Source organism: Seriola aureovittata, chromosome 12 (genome assembly GCF_021018895.1).
Source record: "Seriola aureovittata isolate HTS-2021-v1 ecotype China chromosome 12, ASM2101889v1, whole genome shotgun sequence".
NCBI lineage: Eukaryota > Metazoa > Chordata > Actinopteri > Carangiformes > Carangidae > Seriola > Seriola aureovittata.
Window position 1 is genome coordinate 20,698,393 of NC_079375.1, and position 20,485 is coordinate 20,718,877.

The following is a 20,485-nucleotide window of genomic DNA, read 5'->3' on the forward strand; positions in this document are numbered from 1 at the left end:
GCTGTGGTCTGAGAGATTTTTGTATCGTCCTCTGATCGACCTGGAGGACTGATGAAAAATGTTTGATGTACATGTCATGGCAGCCAGATGTGTTTTATTCATATCCAGCTGCAGTGAAACAATCATACACAACTCAGTTTAAATCCGTCTTCAGAGCCACAGGCACAAACATGCAGTTACATTAAACCAGCTAATGTGGTTGTGTTCACACCACGGTTCCAGTTTTGGACCTCTGAGCGGAAAACCAGGCGGAAATGACAGAAGGAGGAAAAACATCTCGAGTCAGTCTTTAGTCACTTCCCTGCAGTGACACCAGTGACACCATCTCCTCCCTCTGATATGAGTCCACTGGTGCTGGACACTGAGGCAGCAATGTAAACAGGAAAGGTAGAGATAGTGCGGCTATGTGCTGGGCCCGTAGGGCATTCACTCTCCCATAGCCGCGAGCACCTTGACCCACTGATAAGCATCAGGAATACGTGAGCAGCAGGAGGGATGTTGAGTGAAATTAGCATGAAGGCAGAGATGACTGTAACAGATTTAAGGGCCTGACTAAGTGCAAGAAAGCAGAGGAGGGAAAACTTAAGACATTTACTGATGTAATCTCATTTTCACTGCTCATGTTCTGTGGAAGCTCAGTGACCTTTGTGACGACAATGTAGATTCAGTGAAGGTCTCTTTAATGAACCTTAAACCTTAATAAATAGCCAGATATTTATTCTGCCATCAGTTCTCAGGTCTGCAACTGACATACAGAGCGCTGTGTGTCTGTTAAAAGCCTACCAGGTGGTTTATTGTATTCATGTGGTCAGGGAGGTTTGAAAAGGCGTTCATTACTCAGCTATGAAAACTACACGCTACGACAAAACTGGCAGTAGTCATGGGCCACTGCTGAGAAACACTGATCTAGACGTCCTTTGTTCCAGACACAATGCAGGGTTTACTCATCTGAAATGTGCTGCATGTGTGATGTATAATGAATGAATCACAGGTTAAATGTTGAAGAACACATGTGAGACATTAGACTCTGTTTACTTTGGAGTTTCTAGATGTCTGGGTGACAACAGGAAACCTGAACCATCCTCCTCTTCCTTTAGATTCAGCAAAAATGAGGTAAGTGTTTATGGTAAACACTTGCACAGACAGGGACTCGTGTTTTCCATGGTGGTGGTCCACAGCGCCATAGCAATGGGCAGTGAGTTTGTTTGAAAGTCTAACACAAGTCTTGTGGTCTGTTGGTGACTGACGTCAGCAGGGTGAAGGCGGACTTCCCCAGCCCCAGCAGCAGCGTCTGGGTTCAGACTGGGCCGGAGGCTCTCGCTGCCAGTGGATCCAGCTGACAGCCAGTCAGCCTCCTTTCTCCACTCTACCAGCCAGGCCCTGAAAGGGCCCACGGCCCGGGGCCAAGGCAGGAGAGGAAGAGAACCACTTCCAGCAAAACAAACCTGCTCTCTCCATATCCACTTTATAAAAACAAATGTCTTCCTGGAGTTTCTCCTGGCCAGCTGCTGTTTGTTTTTAGTTGGGTTGACAGTAAGGACTGAAGTCAACTGGGCAGTCATTGGGAGGGATACAGGCTAATATGGGGCATTCCAGGATAATTCAATAGTGGTCCAGACGTGTGTGTGTGTGTGTGTGTAGATGGCAGAGATCAGCTCAGAGTGGGTGAGGAAGGGAGCTGAAAAAGACAGTTCTGCCCTGCTCTAAAGAAAATGATGAATCTGGAAACGATCAGACGAGGCAGTTAGTTCCTCTAAGGCCTCTTGTAAATGTGTGTGTGTGTGTGTGTGTGTGTGTGTGTGTGTGTGTGCGTGTGTGTGCGTGTGTGTGCGTGTGTGTGCGTGTGTGTGCGTGTGTTTGTCTTGTGTTTCATGGACTCCAAAATGCAGGATTAGGACAATAACAGGATGCGTCCTTCCCAGAAGATGTCACAAATCATTGAGTTATCGAACGCGGCGGCAGTCATCACAGATATGGCATTTGTTTCCCCCAGTCTGGTTTTTCCTTTGCATGCAACTAAATATCCCCAAACACACAGAATGTGTATGGCAGCCGTTATATAATTCACAGAAGGAGCAAATGCATGAGAAATGTCAAAACAAACCCAAAACATAAGACACAAGTTCTTGTGACCTTTCCATGAGGTAAAGGAAGATTATGCATGCAGCGGTTAAAAACAACTCTGAGTAACATCAATCAACCTGAAAACTGAGTACTATTAGTCACGGTTAGATATGTGTGGTACAAACATATTATGGTAATTCTGTGTGATAAATGCATTTCTCTTATGATATTGAATTACTCCTTGCTGCTGTGATTAAAAGATAAGTGGATCCTTGGACGTTAGCCAATGTGTGTAAAGCACTTGTCTGTGTCAAATCACATTTAATCATGATGCATTTAAGGACGTGGCACCAGCCTGACATTTGTGCTGCTTCCTCAGGGCTCTTTACCCAGCGTGCAGCCGGTGCGGGAATTGTTCGGACATGGAACGGAACATCCCTGTGGGGACGCAGCGGCACACAAGAGCACACTGTCATCTTTGTTTGCCAAAAAATAAAAAATAAAACAGAATAAATAAAATAAGATCACCCCTGGGACGCTGGGATCATACATGCATACTCAAAGATGACACATGCACGCTTGCACACATACAGGAACACACAGTGAAAACAGATGTGACACTACACGTTGTCGGGAAAGATGGAATAGTGATTACGCCTGTACAGACACACAACCGAAATCCACACAGCAGGTCTGGATGTCAGGTTTTCTATCAATTTCCTGCCACTGCAGCCACACAGACCGTTGGCTTTCTCGCCAAATAATCAGCTCCTGTGTCTGGGCTGGTCGAGATAAAGGTCTACTGTAAACCAAACCACGTTTAATCCACATGCCCTCCCTCTTGATTTTGCCCAGATCAATAATTGTCCTTATTTGACACAAAGACAAAGAGCGACACAGAGAGGCAGCGAGTGGAGGGGGGGGGGCAAGCAGCTCTGAAGCTCTCTGGTGTGTCAAAGTAAGCAAGAGCGTGGGTGGAGATTCTCAACATGCTGCTGCGCTGATACAGTCTGTGGTGGAGGAAAAGAAACTGAGAGAGAGAGCGAGAGAGAGAGAGAAAAAAGCAAAAAGAGAAATGAGAGGCCTACACAATGTGAAAATATCAAATATGTCACATCTATAGAGATCTCGCTGCAGCGAAATGTAAACTCTTGAGATGCTATCAAAGGTCATGTGGATCTGGGCCCAGGGCTTAGATCTGAATCTGCCTGTATTGTTTCATGTTGTCCTCATCACCAAAACATGACTGTCTACGTAAAAATTGTCTTTAATTGTTCAAGAAAATGTGGCTTATAATATATTATGATATAGCCTACATTATGATTTTTAGATGCCATCCAAACTATTAGTAAATAATATGGGCTTTGACTGTACACCGGAGGTATTAAACAACATGTGGGACTCTTCTGTTGACATGATTTAAAGATAAGCTTGTTTTACAGTAATACCGTGTCGCTGCATTTTCCAGACCTCGGGTTATTACGCACCAGTATTACTCTTTCCACAACAACTTTCTCTGCACATGCGTTCAACACCTACAATGATACAAAATAAACATCTTTTTTTTTTCCCCCATATTTTATTTATCATACTGAAACTATTATTTTTCCTGTCATCACACAAGATGAGATTAGTCAGAGTCCTATTGTTTGTTTTATTGTGAATTCCAGTAAGGATCTGAGAGCGTCACAGTCTGCAAGCACTGACCCAGCTTCCTCTGTGCCCACTGAGCTGCACTGTATTACAGGAGCGATAAGGCCGCAGCGTTTCCCCCTCCACCCTGACCGGGGCAGACAGCTGCTCTACAGCCCTAGACGCTGCCCTCCTTGTCGGCATCGAGCTGCTCAAACGTGGGCCTCACTGCACGTTGCTCTTGTGTGGAACCGATGGAGGATGCAGATAAGAGGGGCTGTTGTGACTGGGCTGTCTAAAAAGCAAAATGCGATCACGGTCAGATAGCTCTTTGTAAGTAAGCCTGGTGTGTGTGAACCCCTGTGCCTGCATGGGTGGAATTTGTGCATGTTGAGTGCTGTAAACATGCCTATAGTGTATAAAGTACATTGCTGGAAAAGTACTTATGTCCCTTATGGATGTTGAAGTGCCAATACAACAATCTGAAAAAATACTCCATACCAAGCGCTTACAATTTGAATAATAAAAAAAAAACCAAAAAAAAACCATATCCTATCATATTTAGTCAGTTGTAACAACATGTGTTGAGAGTGCATGAAAACTATTTAGCAAGTGAGCAGAGAAACTAAAAGTCAAGGATAAAGGGTTGAAATGAAGGGGTACTTGGGTTCATTTGACAAACATTGGATTGTTTGACCTCTTTGTGCCTCAAACAGTTACTTAAATGAAACCATGTGAAAAGTCTAAAGGGGAAATGTCACTTTGGCTGAACTTCTCTGATGGAACAAATATCTAACACGTGACAAGGGGCCCCAACAACACTGCTTTTTGTAAGATGTCACAAGCCCAAAAGGTTGGGAACCACTGGAGTATTGTATTTAAAAAAAAAAAGAAAAAAAGATAATCTCCTCTGTTATCGTAAAATTTTCATCTCAGAAGTACAGCGTAAACCACAGAGTTCTGCACTTGAGTAAATGCACGTTGTTACCTCCACCACTGATAGCATATGTGTATCTCGTGGTATGCCAGCTGATGGTGTGGCACACGGGCCTACGTGCAGATCAGCGCGCCACCAAAGATGCCATGCCTTTCCTCCACTCTACCATGTCAGTCAGTCTCATTAAAACCCTGGCAACAGCAGGCCACTTTTCCTGTCTTTACCGCTCCTTCTCTTTCAGCGCTTTAGTGGTTCAGAACAAAAACCAGACATGAATAGAGTTCAAAGAGTAAACCTTTATCTGCCTGTTTGCAAAGTCTGCTCTGCAGTGCTATTAACAGGTGGATGGAAAATTTAGTGTCGGCGAGGGCAAATGGGAGATCTTTATTTACTTTGAAGTCAGGGGCCCTTAGGCAAGCATGTGCTATCAATACTCTCATTCTCTGCATGACACACAGCTATTGACGACAGCACAGATGGCATACAAATTAATGCAAGAGCTTGATTTTAAAAGTTAATGAAAATCTATTTACATGAGAATCCAGGGCTTTTAGGGACCTTGATGCTCGGGGGAACTAATTTCCCTACATACTGTACCTCTTTACTGACTCAGTGTAGGTGTTGTGTGAGGAAACTGTAGTTACTGGAAACATTGTTTGGGGTCCCACAATACTTTATGTATAAAAATGATATAATAATTGCAGAATCAATATATTTTATATATCATCTTATTGTAAGTAAGAATTGAAGTGATTCCTTTCTAATACTTTTGACACAATTTGGGCTTTCACATTAAATGATGGTGACAAAATATGGAACGACAATTTAATATTGTTATTGCACCAAATGTTGAAATATTTAATGTTTTATTCAGGCTTAGCATGAACAAGAATATATTCCTTTTGTTTGGGATATATATTCTGAAACATGAAATCAGTTTAAAATCACTGATTGTTAAAATATTAAAAGTTATGAAGTATCAAGCTGAAAAACAATGTTAGGTAAATTGATATATATTAAAGAGGGGTCCAGGGTTATACAGTATTCATGACATAACATAGCATAGCATAGCATAGCATAGCATAGCATAGCATAGCATAGCATAAGCCTCATTCGGCTAATATATATTTTTATGTTTTCTGTTGCACCACTTCCACTAAAAACGTGCATGTTTACTAAAAAGAAACCTCTGTGTACATGGAAGCTAAATTAATTTGTAGTGCAGCAGCGACACCATGTGGCCACACGGGGAACAACCAAAGTGCGTCTTTAACTGCAGGGAGCATGCGCTGCCAGCGGGCGTCGCTGTTGAGCGCCGCTCTGACTGCACAGACCAGCCAAAGAATTTCTGCTACAGCTGATTCGGTCGCCATCTTTGTCGCGAACATAAACAACGCCAGAGAGTCGCGTTGGCATTCGGATGTATCGCTGTTATTGTGGAAGAAAGCGACGAAAGCTTCCCCCCGCCGCGGCGCTGATCTTTTCAAACCGAGGATGGCAGTTGCTTTGGTCCCCTGAGCCACCGTGTCAGTCGGTAAGAAAGCGGCGGTGTCGAGCGGCGGCGTCGTCAGCTGACGGTAACACCGCTTGTTTAAAGGGGTTGTTGTGTGCGCGAGCATGATGCCATGACAACGGTGCGGCTGTCATTAGGGCACCGTGGAGCTGTTAAGGGATTTTGCTTTGATACTTGTCTGCTTTTAACAAACAGCAACGGTAGAGTTGCTCTTTTAAGCATGTAACGACAACAGTAACCCAAACTAAATGCGCTGAAATGCACAGACACCAGGCTAACCAGGCCATTTGGTATGTCTTCACCTAGCCAAAAAGCAGCAGCTGCATGTATCTCCGGTCCCTCCGCGGTGATTTCTGCTCTGAATTTCTGCTGTTAATTCACAGAGATGGGGATCCTTTGCGGGTTGCCTCGCCGGGAGGGAGCGGAGGTTTAAAAGGGGCGGGGGAGGGCAGCAGTGGGGCCTTGCTGCTCGTCAGCCCTGAAGACATGGACCAAGAGTACGAGAGACGGCTGCTCAGGCAAATTAACCACCAGAACCTGCCGACAGAGGCCCGCCTGTCAAAGGTAAGGAGCAGAGCGTTCATGTGTGTGAATGCAGGTGCACAAACATAGCCTCACATAACATGAGTGCATGTGACAGCTGGATGATGGTAAGGTATTGTATGGTATGAGGTATGAGCAGAGGTGTTGCTAGTCCTTTCTCAGTCGTGATGGTTGTAACCCTGCTGGGATTTTTTATGGTTTTACTGTCTCTCTCTCTTTCTCTCTCTGATCATCCCAGTGTGTAAGTGCCACCTGCAGTCCTGTCAGTGTTAAGTCAGGGGATCGCTTCATCCCCACCCGAGCTGGAAGCAACTGGAGCATCAACTTTCACTACGCTAATGTGAGCAGTTTATTCATTTGTCTGCTCAGTCATATATATTCTCTTGACTTGTCACCTTGTTTCACAGAAACAGGTACAGCTCAGTAATCAGTGCCGGGATCATGGTTAAAGTAGCTTTCCTCTCCTCCACAGGAGAACTGTCGCTCTCCAAATCAGAACCATAAAGCAAAAGATGCCAGTTCAGATTCAAGCAAAGGTCAGAAATCACTTTGATGTGAAATTGTAAGAGTTGCTTGGTAGTTGTGTCAGTTTTCTAGTGTCTTAATTCTGAATCATATCTCTCCACCTTCTGTTTGTTTGTCACCCCTCCAGACACTGTGGCGTATGCCGCCCTGTTGAGGAATGAGTTGCTGGGGGCGGGGATAGAGACAGTGCCAGACCCTCACACAGACGACCGGCGGCACACAGTCCTCTCTCAAGACTCTCACAGCCTTTTTAGGGTAAGTGTCTTTTTTAACTCCGAAGTCATTTGTTTCCAAATATGTATAGACACCACTGATCGTGACATTATTATGAAGAAAATCTAAATCTAAAAGTAATGATAGTAACACTATGTGGCAAAAAAGCTGTGAATGGATTTCTGTAGGCTGATAAAGATATGATGTAGAAAATGTTGTGTATCTGCTTCTTAGACAAATAGCAAATCAACACATAATATAACAGCAGTTCATATAATCTGTGTAGTGCTTCATTTGGTTGACTGGTAAAGCTGCAAAAGCTCTAACTGTATTTGTTTAAATACACACATCATAAGCAATGAGAGGAATTAATGAATAATCTTATAGAAGGCAAGTGCTTGACATTATGATTAAATATTGCATTTAACAATTGTTGTTAATTAAGACAGCATTAGAAAAATGGACATAATCAACTTTTAATTGATATGAATCCTGCAAAAAAAACAACAACTAGTCAACACTGATGTGCGTTCAGCTCGACAGTCAGCAGCTTCTCACTGTGCTTCTGCTTTGTGTGTTAATTCTCTGCAGTACACTGTCCACACTAAGAGAGTGCCTTTCGATAGCGATAATGAAGTCTCACCATACTCCCTTTCCCCACTTAGTAACAAGAGGTATGGTTCATCTCATTCGCTGCAGACTGAACAGAAGTGGTGCTGAAGCTTTCGTGTCAGATTCTGATTGTTAAACATCCTCCGTTTCCACAGTCACAAGCTGCTCCGTTCCCCTCGTAAACCAGCCCGGAAGATCTCCAAGATCCCCTTCAAAGTGCTGGATGCTCCGGAGCTGCAGGATGACTTCTACCTCAACCTGGTAGACTGGTCAGCGGGCAACCTGCTCAGTGTCGGCCTGGGAGCCTGCGTCTACCTGTGGAGTGCCTGCACCAGCCAGGTCAGAGGAGGGTGGGAAGACGGTCATTTACAGTTGGAGTTTTATTGTGAAATTTCTCCTCCGCTGGCCAGTGGGAAGGAATAAACTGTGTGTGTGTGTGTGTGTGTGTGTGTGTGTGTGTGTGTGTGTGTGAACGTATACTGTGTGTCTGTCTCAACAGGTGACAAGGTTATGTGACCTTTCAGTGGATGGAGACTCGGTTACGTCAGTTTGTTGGAATGAGAGGGTGAGCTGCCAGAACTGAATCCCCTGCTTATCTATGTGTTATGAGCACAAGAGGAAGTGTTTGCAGAATAGAAAGTATAGAAACTAATTTGATCGCTCTGGTTCTAACAGGGAAGTCTCGTCGCCGTTGGAACCCACAAAGGTTACGTTCAGATCTGGGACGCAGCTGGAGGCAGGAAGCTGACCAGCCTGGAGGGTCACTCAGCCCGTGTAGGTCAGTCATAGCTGGAGTGAAGTGGAATCACAGACTGCTGTTTGAAGTGTGTTTGAGTCCTAAAAAAAGAAACCCTAAGTTCCTTCATGTACTGCATATATTGTACCACTGAGCATGTGTCATAAATGCAATACCAGAAAGCCAGAGTGAAATATGAGATCTTCCCCTCCTGCCCTTTGTGCCCAAGGTGCCCTGGCATGGAATGGGGAGCAGCTGTCGTCGGGAAGTCGGGACAGAGTGATCCTCCAGCGGGACGTCAGGACCCCCCCTTCTGCTGAGAGGAGGCTGCAAGGTCACAGGCAAGAAGTGTGCGGTCTCAAATGGTCTCCTGACCACCAGCACCTCGCGTCCGGAGGCAACGACAACAAGGTGGGAGAATTAAAGCTTAACTTTTATTTTTTTGTCAGTGCTTTTTTTTTTTTATTAAATTAACTGGTGTTCTAGGGTAGCATATTATATAATCTATGAAATTCAATGTTCAAGCTTTAATCTGCTGTTTTTCTCGGGCCAGTTATTGGTGTGGAACAGCTCCAGCCTGCTCCCTGTGCAGCAGTACAGTGACCACCTGGCAGCAGTGAAGGCCATTGCCTGGTCCCCGCACCAACACGGGCTGCTGGCGTCAGGGGGCGGCACCGCCGACCGCTGCCTGCGCTTCTGGAACACACTGACGGGCCAGGCGCTGCAGAGCACAGACACCGGCTCCCAGGTCTGCAACTTGGCGTGGTCCAAACACGCCAATGAACTGGTGAGGAAGCACGCATCTCTCTCTGACCACTTCTTAGACAGTTTCTATGTTGTTGAGTAGTGACCTTGTGACAAAGGATAATAACAATATACTAAACAATAAAATGTGATGTAACAATTTGAAAAAGTATTACCCTCCTTAATCTATTCATGTAATAAATGATCAGAAAATGTAATCACATCTTCAGATAAAAATGGTAGCAGCCAGACCCCCTGTATATATATATGTTATTAATATGAGGCTGGACAGTGAGAGAATGTAAAACATTTAATACACTCTGAGTGCAGAGATGTCAGGACAGTATTTAGTGATTAAGTAACATTTTTTTGCATTTTTCTCTGAGATGCAGGAACATTTTATTACATTGATAAACATTTAGTTTACAGTATTCAGTACTGATGAACAAGCACTCTGCAATAGCAATCTACTGTATGTGAAGGAAACATTTTTTTTTGGTACAGTATCAGACAGGTTCTGGTTCAGCTGTATGGGAAGTCCTCTACTTCCTGTATGTAGATGGGGATGGACTAAACAATTAGAAGCGTCTTTTGGTATAATACAGTTTAATACAACGCAACAGAATTGTTTGTGTTTACATTTATGATATGTTTGTAATAGTTAGTTACGTCTTTATTTCCAGGTGAGCACTCACGGCTACTCTCAGAACCAGATCCTGGTGTGGAAGTATCCATCACTAACACAGGTGGCCAAGTTGACAGGACACTCCTACAGAGTGCTATATCTGGTAAGAAGTCAGGTTTAAATAAGTGGCTATACATGTTCAGTGTTGATTTAACTGGATGAACAACGCATTGCTGCTTCTAGTGTCTGAAATACATAGAATGCATTTATCCTGTAGTGGTATTAGAAGTATTCGGATGCTTTGCTTAAGTAAAAGTCCTGCATTTAAAATCCTGTTTAAGTAAAAGTACAGAAGTATTATCAGAAAAATGCACTTGAGAGTATTTAAAGTAAAAGTTCTCATTATGCACCTACGTTTCACCACTGGATTTATTTCTATTTCAGTGACCTCAAGCTTTTTCTCAGCATTTTGAATATCTATCTCCCACTATACAGAAGCTTTCACCCCTTCATCAGTTCTTCTTCTCTTCGTCCTCCTCCTCAGGCCGTGTCACCAGATGGGGAGGCCATTGTTACAGGAGCAGGGGATGAGACACTACGTTTCTGGAACGTCTTCAGTAAGACACGCTGCACCAAGGTACAGTACATTTATCAATTACAGTGTGCACCGGTCTGACGCCTTCGTCTTTTGAAGTTCCTGAATGACGTCTTGAAAGTGCTTGATGTTTGTCTAATTCCCAGCTCTCTGGAAATGCTGATGAACCTGTATTGACAAAATCATAAGTAGATAACAAAGCCTATAAAATGTCTTAATTTTAAGTTCTTGAATTTCACCAACATCTTGAAAGTTATTTTAAAATTCCTTGAAATTAACATTCACCTGACAGATAAAGGCTGTGCTTCAAGGGTAATTTGTATATACATGTAAATTGTATATTTGTTTTCCTCAGGAATCAAAGTCGGTGCTGAACCTCTTCACAAGAATACGATAGTGAACGGCCCCCGTCAGGACTGGTTCAGGCGGAGCCTACAAAGCTGCGGTGGAAGTGCACAGTCACCCAGCCACGCTCACAGACTAACCGTTACAGCCCTCTCATCTCAGCACCATCCTCAACAACCACCAAGAAGACAGCACTTCTCGAGTCCACTTTTTCTACAGCCTCAACTTCAAACGACAACTGCCATCCCTCACAGTGACATCACTGATTAAAAGAAAAAAAAAGAAAGAAAAATGAGCAGTCTATTGTCAGGACACGTTGTCTGCTTGAAAAAAAGTTTGTCTTGTTTTCTTTTCTGTTGTGGAAGTGATGAAATTGTTTTACTATATATTAGCAGAAGTATACATCTACAAGAGTTCTAAACTATATAATGTAACAACGTCACATTTTTAAAAAGGCTCTCCTTTGTAACAGAGAGAAGAAGAGGAAGCCTGGGTCGGGTGGGGAGGGTTTCTATATTTTGATAATGTGTGAATATGATCTACAGCAGTATACAAATACAAACAGAAGAAAAACAATAAATACATGAACACACACAGTTGCTCATGCAGCTGCAAAGAAAGATCTGTTTATTGGTGTTTTGTCAGTTGTCAAAAAAATGGTTTATTTATCCCTGTGTATGGAGATAAGAAACAGGCACTATGACACTTTTTCTTTCATTTTATCCTGCTTTGGAACTGACAATGATATTTTATTAAAAACATGTTGCACAGAGGCCCATTTATCCTCACAACAGTCTGCTTACTCTGTGGTTTTGCTTTAGTGCAGTCCAGGTATTATGGTTTTTTATAGTCCAGTGTCACCTATTTGGTACCATTTGTCATGGAAACAGATTCAGACTGTTGTTTGTTTTTTTTTGTTTGTTTTTTTTTTTTGTTTTTTTGGGTTACTTTACTCTGACCTCTCTCAGCAACCTGCTGAGGAAGGAAAAGTCAGATGCAACACTAGCAGCTCTGGCTAGTAATCTGAGTATCCAGACCCCTGCAGGCCTCGACACAGCAGAGAAAACTCCTTCACAATCTCCTTAACGCGGCGCTTGTTGGTTTGCTCTCTAGAAGAAAGAAACAGATATTAAAAGAACATTTCTGACTGAGACATGTCTCAAAAATAAGAAATATTTAACAGATAAATAGTTTTAACTATGAACAGCCCCTGTATCCTATGATGAGGCTGATGATTTTCACTTTGTGAATTTGATAAATGAATTCCCCGGTTCAGCCTGAATCCATCATAAGGACGATTGTTATGTGCCATGCTGACAGGCACAGCGCTAATGTGGAGAGTTTACTCATGAAAGCTGAGGGTGCTTGAAATGGTGCAGCATCTCCCGCTACTGGGATTCCTTTGCAATTTTACAGTCAGATTTTTGAATAAGCCACAACAACTGATTTTTTGACCATATGGGGGAAATGGACCTCGCCTTTTAGAGCTGAAAGGATGTACTTGCTAGCAGACTAGCTATTAACACGACCATCAGTAACACAGTGTCGTGTTTCTGGACACCCAATAAATGTTCCAGTATTCACTCTGTAGCTTTTCCACCAAGTTCTGTGGGAAATATGTGTTTTTGTAGCCACTGATGCTCCAATATGTTCATAAGTTGGCCAATAAAATATAGTTTTTAGCAGCTTTGAAGTAGATCAATCACTTGCCTTTTGACAACAGATGAGTTTTTACCTTAGAAGCTGCTGACTGAAGGTGTGTTTCTGCTCTGTGGAGACCTGGGCAGAGGGGAATCCTGGGGTCTGTAGTGTTTCTTTCAGCCACTGGGACAACAGAGCTGGACAGTGTCTGTTCAGACTCAGCAGCACCTCAGAGAAATGCTCTGCCAGACTGCGAGGAGAGCCGCCTCCAACCGCCTGAGACGAGGATGAAAACAAACAGTTCACTAAAATTATAGGACAGTTTTGAAAAAGAAGAAACTACAACCTGAATTACAAGCTAATGGTTGTTGCAGTTCCCTGTCTAGTTTTCATATTACGTCCTCTGTCTAAAGCCTGGTTCACCTGGAGGATGGTCTCAGTCAGGAGCTTTCCATCGCTCTGGAGCACTTCACCAAGAGATGGCATGTCTTTACAGCGAGGCAACAGCTCTGTCTGCCGGGGACGGAGCAGAAAATAACAAGAACCTATCAGCTGACTTTGACTGAATTTAGAAAAAAAAAAAGGTGTAAAATGAAACCTTACACATCTCTGCCTCCACTTACAAAGAACAGACTGGCGGCTTTTACTGTCGGTGTCTCTGGAAACTTGAGTGATAGAATCCCTGGAGAAAACATATTAAACATACATATTTAAATTAATTTCTAAGTGTTTGCTTCATAGAAAGCGTCATAAAATATGATCTGATTTTCATATCATAAGTCACAGACAGAAAGACACAATATGCTTAAGTTAATTACATAAGGAGGAATTTCTCTTCCTTATAGAGCGGCTTCAGCTCTGACAGATTCTTAGGATGTCTGGTGTTGAGTGGATCTCGATCACTCCACAGCATCTCTCCTGGATTAATGTCTGGGCTCTTGATGTTTAGGGCCATTGTCCTGCTGGATCTCTGAGCTTCTACTGAGCTTCAGCAGGTTGGCACACACCTTTTGTCACAGACTTTTTCCAGCCTAACACTGTGACTGTACAGTCACAGCAACATGTAGTTAAAATAGTATCTTAATTACATGTAGCTCACTACTCACCAACACTTAAGATATTATGTCTGGACACATATGTACATATATCTGTGAGAATAATACTCACCACAATAAAACAGAGCTTTTATGTCCAGCTGCTCGGACTGGTACAAATCAGGCTTCCTCTTCAGAATCTAAGGGTCAAGAACACACAGGTGCTGTAGGTAGGAAAACATTTAATCTGATGATGCATAAACAGACGAATGCATTCAACCAACCTGAGCGTGAAGGTGCATAAATGATTCTGCAATATCAGGATGATCCCGCAGACCTGTGAAATAAATGTAAGATGAGCGAGATGAAGCAATGGCTAAAAACAAATAGAAATTTCATTGCATCACCTTGTTGAAATATAGTTAGTGTAGCAGAAGTCAACACTTCAGTGAGGCCCTTGATGTTAGAGATGTGATGTTCATCTCCAGCGAATATGTGAACCATCTAAAAACAAAGAAAGAGAAGATGACATCTGATGCCAAAAACATGTGAAGAGCATTCGTTACAGTTGGAGGGAGCTTTTTATTCGGGCACTGATCTGCGGGGGCGTACCTGCCGTGCCAGGTCCAGAGCAGAGGCTTGTGGGAAGGCACTATAGATCTGCCCCAGCATCTCGCTCAGCTGAGCCACCATGGGCCCGAAATCATGTAGGAGGGTTCGGACTGATTTATCAAATACCCCACACACTGCCTGGAGGGGGCAAATGGAGTGCTGTGAGTGAGTGTGAGTCACTAGACACACACAGATAAATCATACATGTACAGACACTCACAACATCACACACACACATATTTATGCAAGCAGTAAAAACCCTCCTACCTCTACTACTTCTGAGTCATCGAGCCACTTGCTGAGGATGGTCTGGATCAATGTGAACACTTGTTGTAGCACAACCACAACCTAAAAACATTACATGAAATATGAAAATACAAAATAGGTTCAAATATATTTAATATTATATATAAAACCAAAATTTAAAAAAAGAAAAAGAAAAAAAGGAAATACTGATGCTCAAGGTCCCTTCTGAAGGATGACAAACAAACCACTCTACAACTAAATAATTACAGAAGAGGCACACAGTGTTTATGAAGGTTTTGTTTGCTGTTATTTTGACCTTACTGGATTTTGTGAGCTCTGTGATGCTGGGAGTCTGGGACTGGCTGCTCCCTCTAAGCCGTCTGCTTGCCTGTTGATGTCCAGAGTGGTGAAGAGACTGGACAGCATCCCCAGGATGTGAACAATGGACTGTTTATTAGCAGGATCGAGCTGTAGAGGGAGACAAAGTGAATGGCTTTGATATGAAGCCTTGTATTGACAGTGACAACTAAAGAAAAAAAAGATCTTGTCAGATGGACAGGCTTTTCAGACAGGGAAACCTGTGGGCCGGTTTCACAAAAATAAACTTTGACTATGGCTTAAATATGACAGATAGTCAGACGTCTAAATTCCTCCGATGAACAAAGCTGTTTAGTTCGGACTGTGGTACAATGAATTCTGGGTAAATTAAGACTTTTTTTCAACAACAAAAAAAAAATGGCCGACAGAGTCACCACACCCAACCGCCCAGCTCCGCGTGCCCAGCGGGAAATGTTTGTCTACCGGAAGAATTCAACAGTTACAAGGACGTTTTACTTTGGAAATTCAGCTTATAGTGTAACAATAAGAAGAAAATCTCATCAGTGAACAGTGTCAATCCCACCGTAGAAAGATGTTAGAAAAAACAGTGGGCCTTGGCCTCTGTTGTGGGGGATAAACGGTGGACGACAGAGCGGAGTATGTGGGGTCAAGAGCGGTGTGACTGGGGCTCCCGTACCCACACCGGCCAACACCAGCAGCCTCCAGAGAGGGACAGACAGAGGCCAATGACAGCCAAGATAACACAGGTAACATTAGGGCAATAATGTCTCTGGTGATTATTTGAATGACAGCAGTCAAAAGAAAAAAAGAGTTTTACTTTGTGACGGTGGTTTTGGAATGCTAACGGTTGAGCCGGTAGCTAGCTGCTAACGATTTAACGTTACATGTCAACAAACGCTACAACTTGGCCTTCAGAATAAAGTAGTACAGAATAGAAGTAAATTTGTATATTTCCCGCATAAAACAACCGCGAGGCAGTAATTTTACTATTTTTATATTTTAACTTTAACTGTTGCTTATTTCGGCGTAAATATTCAATGTGAAGAGAAATACGGAAAAGTTGAAACCAAGTTTTCAGGGGCCAATAGATGAACAGTACAGTTTAACATAGTTACATTCATATGTGTTTTTGCACTTAAATTGAGCACAAAAACAACAACACAATGTACAGTATATTATATACATGATATATTATAATGAGCTTTTATTTGTTCTTGGGTAAAAGCACCTACTCCAGTTATTATTTCAGTCTTAAACTTGCACAACTTTCTTTTGATGCATAGTACCTCATGTTGGGCCAGTGTATCCAGCTGCTGGACGTGAGGGGTGATGAGAGAGTGAAGTCTGCCCAGAATCTCGTCTACCGGCAGGGCAGACAGCAGGAAACCCAGAGCCTGCATCAGCCACATGCACTGGCTGCTCTGCACACAGACACACAGAGACACATACATCACACCTCATACATGATGTCCTCAGAGAGAAGGTTGGTGCCGTCATGTTTACAGAGTGAGTGGAGCGGGGAAATGTTGAAGGCTGTTTACTCACCTTGTGGATTTCTTTAACCAGTACATCCTGCAGACAAAACAGAGTCAGCCAATACGTTTACATCACACCATGGTTAAAAATACATGTAACAATTTTCTAATCACGTGAATCTGGGTGTCTGACCTGTGACACAGTCAGGATGTCCTGAGCATAGGGGCCAAGGTCATGTCTGCACTCTCTGCAGATTCTCTTCAGAGTAGACACACTGGATACAGACAGCTCTGCCTTCGCAAGACCCTGGAGCACCATGGGTAATATGCCACCCAGCATCACCGGGTGGTCAGCCAGCCACTCAGCCAGGGATCCTGTGCAACAAGGAAAATACAGTAAGGGCATGTGTCATGGAAACTGAGTGTAAATGGCACGCATATCAAAAGTGTGTGTGTACCTATGGTGTACATGACTGTGTCGGCCAGCATGACGTTGCTGATGTTGATTCTGGGAATCAGACCAATAAGACCGGGGATAACATCAGAGTAGTTCACATCTATGGTCTCAGCTATGGACTGGAAGCCAAACAACAGAGCCTCTGTGTCCTTTAGAAGGATGAAGATCAAGAGAGGAGGATGAAAAACAATCCTAAAGCAGTAGATGTAAAGATCTGCACAAAGAAAGAAAAGACGTTACCTGCCATATGGCCGACTGTTGGGGGTCCATCAGGTGTCTGCCCAGTCTGTCGTAGAGGTTACTGAGCAGTTCTGCCCCCAACATTTCATACACATACATCAGAGTGTCAGAGATGTCTACCCTATGAAGCAAAGCAGCCAAGGAAACACAGTTAAAGATGCAAACCAAAGTAAAATCTGTAGCTACCGTTTTTAGCCACATTAGCTGAAATGTGTTGACAACTATTGGATGGACTATCATGAAATCTAATTTCTTTCTTTCTCGTGAGGGAGGACTACAATCCAATTTTAGGGCTCTTTAAAAAACTTTCACCAGTTTCCTGTGCTTACCTATAAATTCTGAACTGCTCCTTGTCATCAGAGGACCAGGAGGTATATTCCTCCTGGGAGGGATAGTGGGATTTATGTAGCAGCACATCCACCAGTTGGAAGTAAACCGGTCTGTAGACCTGCAGGTAAACTGCCTGTTTCTCCTCCTCAAACGACAAGATGTCATCCTGAACACAAGAAATAATAAGAACGAGAAGAACACACAAGTAACTAACAAAACCTAAAGAAAAAAGGTGTCCACACCTGCAGAGTGTACCAGAAGGTGAGTGTGAGGGAGCTGGTGGTCTCGCTGACGGGGTAATGACCAGGGATACCAGTACAGTATAGAATCATGTTGACCAAAGCCAGGTACTCCTGCCAGTGATCCACCTGTTCCAACAAAACCCTGTCATACACAAACACAACGATCCGAATTAAGAAATAAAAGCCATGTACTGATGCCAGGTTGTAGGTTGAGGTTGTGAGTGTGTGCCTCAATGCGTACCTGGAGTGTGTCTCTCCCATAGCAACAGCGATACGGCAGATACCGTGTGAGGTTTCCATGTCCCCATCTTGAGCCGCTTTCTTCAGCTGGTCATGGAGACCCAGCACCAGAGGCATCAGTTTCACCAGAGCATCGATGTACCTGCACACACATGTTCTGATTCACACCCCTGAAAATTAACTGTCACCTTGTGACCTTATAGTCCAGCATGTTTCTCACCTCTGGCAGTCAGGCTGTGAGATGGCGTTAACTATCGTCTCCACAGCCGTGTCAAACAGCTCCGGATTGGACAGCGCGGTGAAACAGTCCTGAACCAGTTCATGACTCTCCCCTAAGGGCACATCCAGCCCCACCCAGCTGGACAGGCAGCGCAGCACCTTTTCCTTCACCTGGTTCGATGAGTCCTGGCTTTGAAGGAGCTGGCGCAGCATGGGACACACCACCACCCACTCCCGAACCAGGGCCTCTCTCAGCTGGGCGCGGCGAGCCTGAGCCAGCCGGCCGCTCTGGAACTCCTCTGGAAGTACGGTGAGGAGCTCCAGCAGTGCGAGGCAGTGAGCGTGGGGGTCCTGAGAGGCCTCTGCACCAGAGCCACCTTCAGAGTCAGGTTTCTGCGGCTGGAACGCCCTCACCATGTCTGCCACCGGCTGAGGCCAAGCCTGGGGAATTAAGTTCAGAGCCATAGAAGCCAGGGCTACGCACAGACGAGTCAGCACCATTTTGGGCCCTGAGGAGAAGTGCAAGATGTGGGAGAGGAGCTGCATCCTGAGGCTCTCATGCTGGTCTGTGGGGAGGTCGCTCCAGTGACGGGAGATCTTGGTGTGGAGGGTGCTGGCGCCGAAAAACTGGACCTCTGGGAGCTGCAAAGAGACAGAGTCCCACTATGAAGGTGCTGTAACAGATGAAATAACCGCTTTGAACTCAACACAGCAAAAATGACTGCACTTGGGAACACTTGTTATTTGTCTATTTTATAAGATTTGCTCTCTGGTATTTATTTATTCAACCTATCTGCTGCTACCTGCACTATTGTATGTTGTACACGTTATGTTTTTAATGGTGTGCTTTGTTGTTTGGATTGTATGTATTTTTTATTGGCTTGAGAAGCCGAAGACAAATTTCCACTGAGGTGGACAATAAAGTAAATCAATCAGTCAATAAGTCAATCAATCAATCAATCAATGGTGCTTTTCTGCTCTGAAGAGCACTCTATGGGGATCCTAACCCCATTGCCTAGTAGTTCATAGTATTAGTGGGAAATTTAAGCTCAGCTGTGTAGTTGTAGAATAAATCCACACACACGTCAGACCTTGTCGGGGCTGAGCAGGGCCCAGCAAAACTGCCATGCCTGTGCAGAGCCCTGGGCCTGGGTCAGCCACTTCTGGGCCACATTCTTCAGCTCCATGTCCGGATCAAAGTACAGCTGGTAGAGAGCCTGTAGGAAGAGAGACAAGCAAATTAACTCCTAAACAAAGTGTGGTAATGACATGTAAGGAGTGGATGCTGATCGATACTGATAAGGAGAATTAGAGGAGATTAATCAATACTCCCATATTTTGTGTCTGTTTTGATTGAGGAGGTGTGGTAAGGAGAATAAACACATGAACACAACTGATACATGAACTGGCACAAGAGTTCATGTATCAGCTTTAAAGTTAATTGATGTAGGAGCTGTATTTTCAACAAGCATTAATATGGATGCATACTGGATGACCAATTGTTTGAATAGAGTAAAAAAATGTGTTGTCATGGCAACTAATCCAAAGCACATGGTGTTAGTTATTATTAGGACAGCATATGCTTATAGCTGGTATCATGTTACAAAAGGTCCAGTTTGTCTAATCTCCTTATGTGAAACTACAATGAACAAACCACAGTTTTGTGTGAAGACGCTGCTGTTGTTTTCTTATTACTCGAGTTATTGCATCAAATAAAATCTGTGCATATCAATAGTAGATGATGCTGCAGCTCTTCTTTTTCCACAAACATGCATTCAGATCAGCAGTGGTGTTTCGAGCTGCATCCGCAGGTCCAATTCAGTAAACAGTCATTCATTGAATTGGCCGGTTATTGACAACTAACTCACCGATTCCACGTTCTCCACCGTTAACTCCAACTCCACCGGGCTGTCTCCCGGATTGGCTGGAGGCTCCATCTGGCGCAACGTGAAGGTTTCCTCCTGCTGCCTCTGGAGATCCTTTAGAAATAAAAGCCTGGTCGGTAGAAATCAGTGATTAGAGCGAGCACTCACTGTCCTCTAAAGTGTGTCCAAGCAGGCTGACAGAGGACGCAGCGGGTCATTCAGCTGTCTACACACACTACAACATGTGGGCAGTGCGCTCACGCGTGACGACATACTGACCTCTGGGGACTGAAAAGTTGTTGTCTCTCACTAGCAGCCAGCAAACACACACCTGTTCAGCTGTCGCACTTCTAAACCAACTGTCTGCACCAGTGCCTACAAAACAGTGTTGAGTAAAAGTTGGTCACAGCTTGGCTGTGTGTGTGTGCGCGTGCGTGCGCGCGTGTTTTCAGTGCTACAGC

General features: G+C 43.9%; 2 protein-coding genes across 5 annotated transcripts; one reads left to right on the forward strand and one right to left on the reverse strand.

Moving 5' to 3' along the window:
- Nucleotides 1-5,803: 5,803 nt before the first annotated feature.
- fzr1b (fizzy/cell division cycle 20 related 1b) lies at nucleotides 5,804-11,857 on the forward strand. Of its 3 annotated transcripts, none has more exons than XM_056390538.1 (14): nucleotides 5,804-6,210; nucleotides 6,530-6,710; nucleotides 6,928-7,029; nucleotides 7,162-7,225; nucleotides 7,342-7,469; nucleotides 8,019-8,101; nucleotides 8,195-8,378; nucleotides 8,539-8,604; nucleotides 8,715-8,817; nucleotides 9,005-9,186; nucleotides 9,329-9,562; nucleotides 10,203-10,307; nucleotides 10,689-10,781; nucleotides 11,095-11,857. In XM_056390538.1, the coding sequence occupies exons 2-14, from the start codon at nucleotides 6,633-6,635 to the stop codon at nucleotides 11,134-11,136; spliced, it is 1,464 nt and encodes a 487-aa protein (XP_056246513.1). In that variant the 5' UTR covers nucleotides 5,804-6,210; nucleotides 6,530-6,632; the 3' UTR covers nucleotides 11,137-11,857. The 3 variants fall into 3 exon arrangements, with proteins under 3 accessions (XP_056246513.1, XP_056246511.1, XP_056246514.1); XM_056390536.1 differs by having other exon boundaries at nucleotides 5,806-6,167; XM_056390539.1 differs by lacking the exon at nucleotides 5,804-6,210 and adding an exon at nucleotides 6,276-6,436.
- On the reverse strand, nucleotides 11,695-20,441 carry LOC130178386 (importin-13-like). 2 transcript variants are annotated; one of them, XM_056390530.1, is made up of 22 exons: nucleotides 20,304-20,441; nucleotides 20,028-20,154; nucleotides 19,251-19,376; nucleotides 18,161-18,801; nucleotides 17,942-18,082; nucleotides 17,701-17,842; nucleotides 17,458-17,624; nucleotides 17,129-17,249; nucleotides 16,890-17,037; nucleotides 16,625-16,806; nucleotides 16,502-16,528; nucleotides 16,243-16,377; nucleotides 14,939-15,085; nucleotides 14,639-14,719; nucleotides 14,372-14,509; nucleotides 14,167-14,263; nucleotides 14,044-14,096; nucleotides 13,893-13,959; nucleotides 13,349-13,407; nucleotides 13,149-13,238; nucleotides 12,820-13,001; nucleotides 11,695-12,193 (listed from the first exon to the last, which is right to left on the reverse strand). In XM_056390530.1, exons 2-22 carry the CDS (start codon nucleotides 20,094-20,096, stop codon nucleotides 12,100-12,102), a joined length of 2,907 nt encoding a protein of 968 aa, XP_056246505.1. In that variant the 5' UTR covers nucleotides 20,097-20,154; nucleotides 20,304-20,441; the 3' UTR covers nucleotides 11,695-12,099. The 2 variants fall into 2 exon arrangements, with proteins under 2 accessions (XP_056246505.1, XP_056246506.1); XM_056390531.1 differs by lacking the exon at nucleotides 20,304-20,441 and having other exon boundaries at nucleotides 20,028-20,242.
- Nucleotides 20,442-20,485: the final 44 nt, after the last annotated feature.

Excerpts from the sequence above, each read along its gene's own strand:
- fzr1b (XM_056390538.1), top strand. The coding sequence starts at position 6,633 with ATGGACCAAGAGTACGAGAGACGGCTGCTCAGGCAAATTAACCACCAG. Across the intron at positions 8,102-8,194 it reads TCCCCACTTAGTAACAAGAG|TCACAAGCTGCTCCGTTCCC; the intron begins GTATGGTTCATC and ends CCGTTTCCACAG. Across the intron at positions 8,818-9,004 it reads GGGTCACTCAGCCCGTGTAG|GTGCCCTGGCATGGAATGGG; the intron begins GTCAGTCATAGC and ends TTTGTGCCCAAG.
- LOC130178386 (XM_056390530.1), bottom strand. The coding sequence starts at position 20,096 with ATGGAGCCTCCAGCCAATCCGGGAGACAGCCCGGTGGAGTTGGAGTTA. Across the intron at positions 16,807-16,889 it reads CACAGTCATGTACACCATAG|GATCCCTGGCTGAGTGGCTG; the intron begins GTACACACACAC and ends CTTGTTGCACAG. Across the intron at positions 13,408-13,892 it reads AAAAGCTCTGTTTTATTGTG|GGATTCTATCACTCAAGTTT; the intron begins GTGAGTATTATT and ends TGTTTTCTCCAG.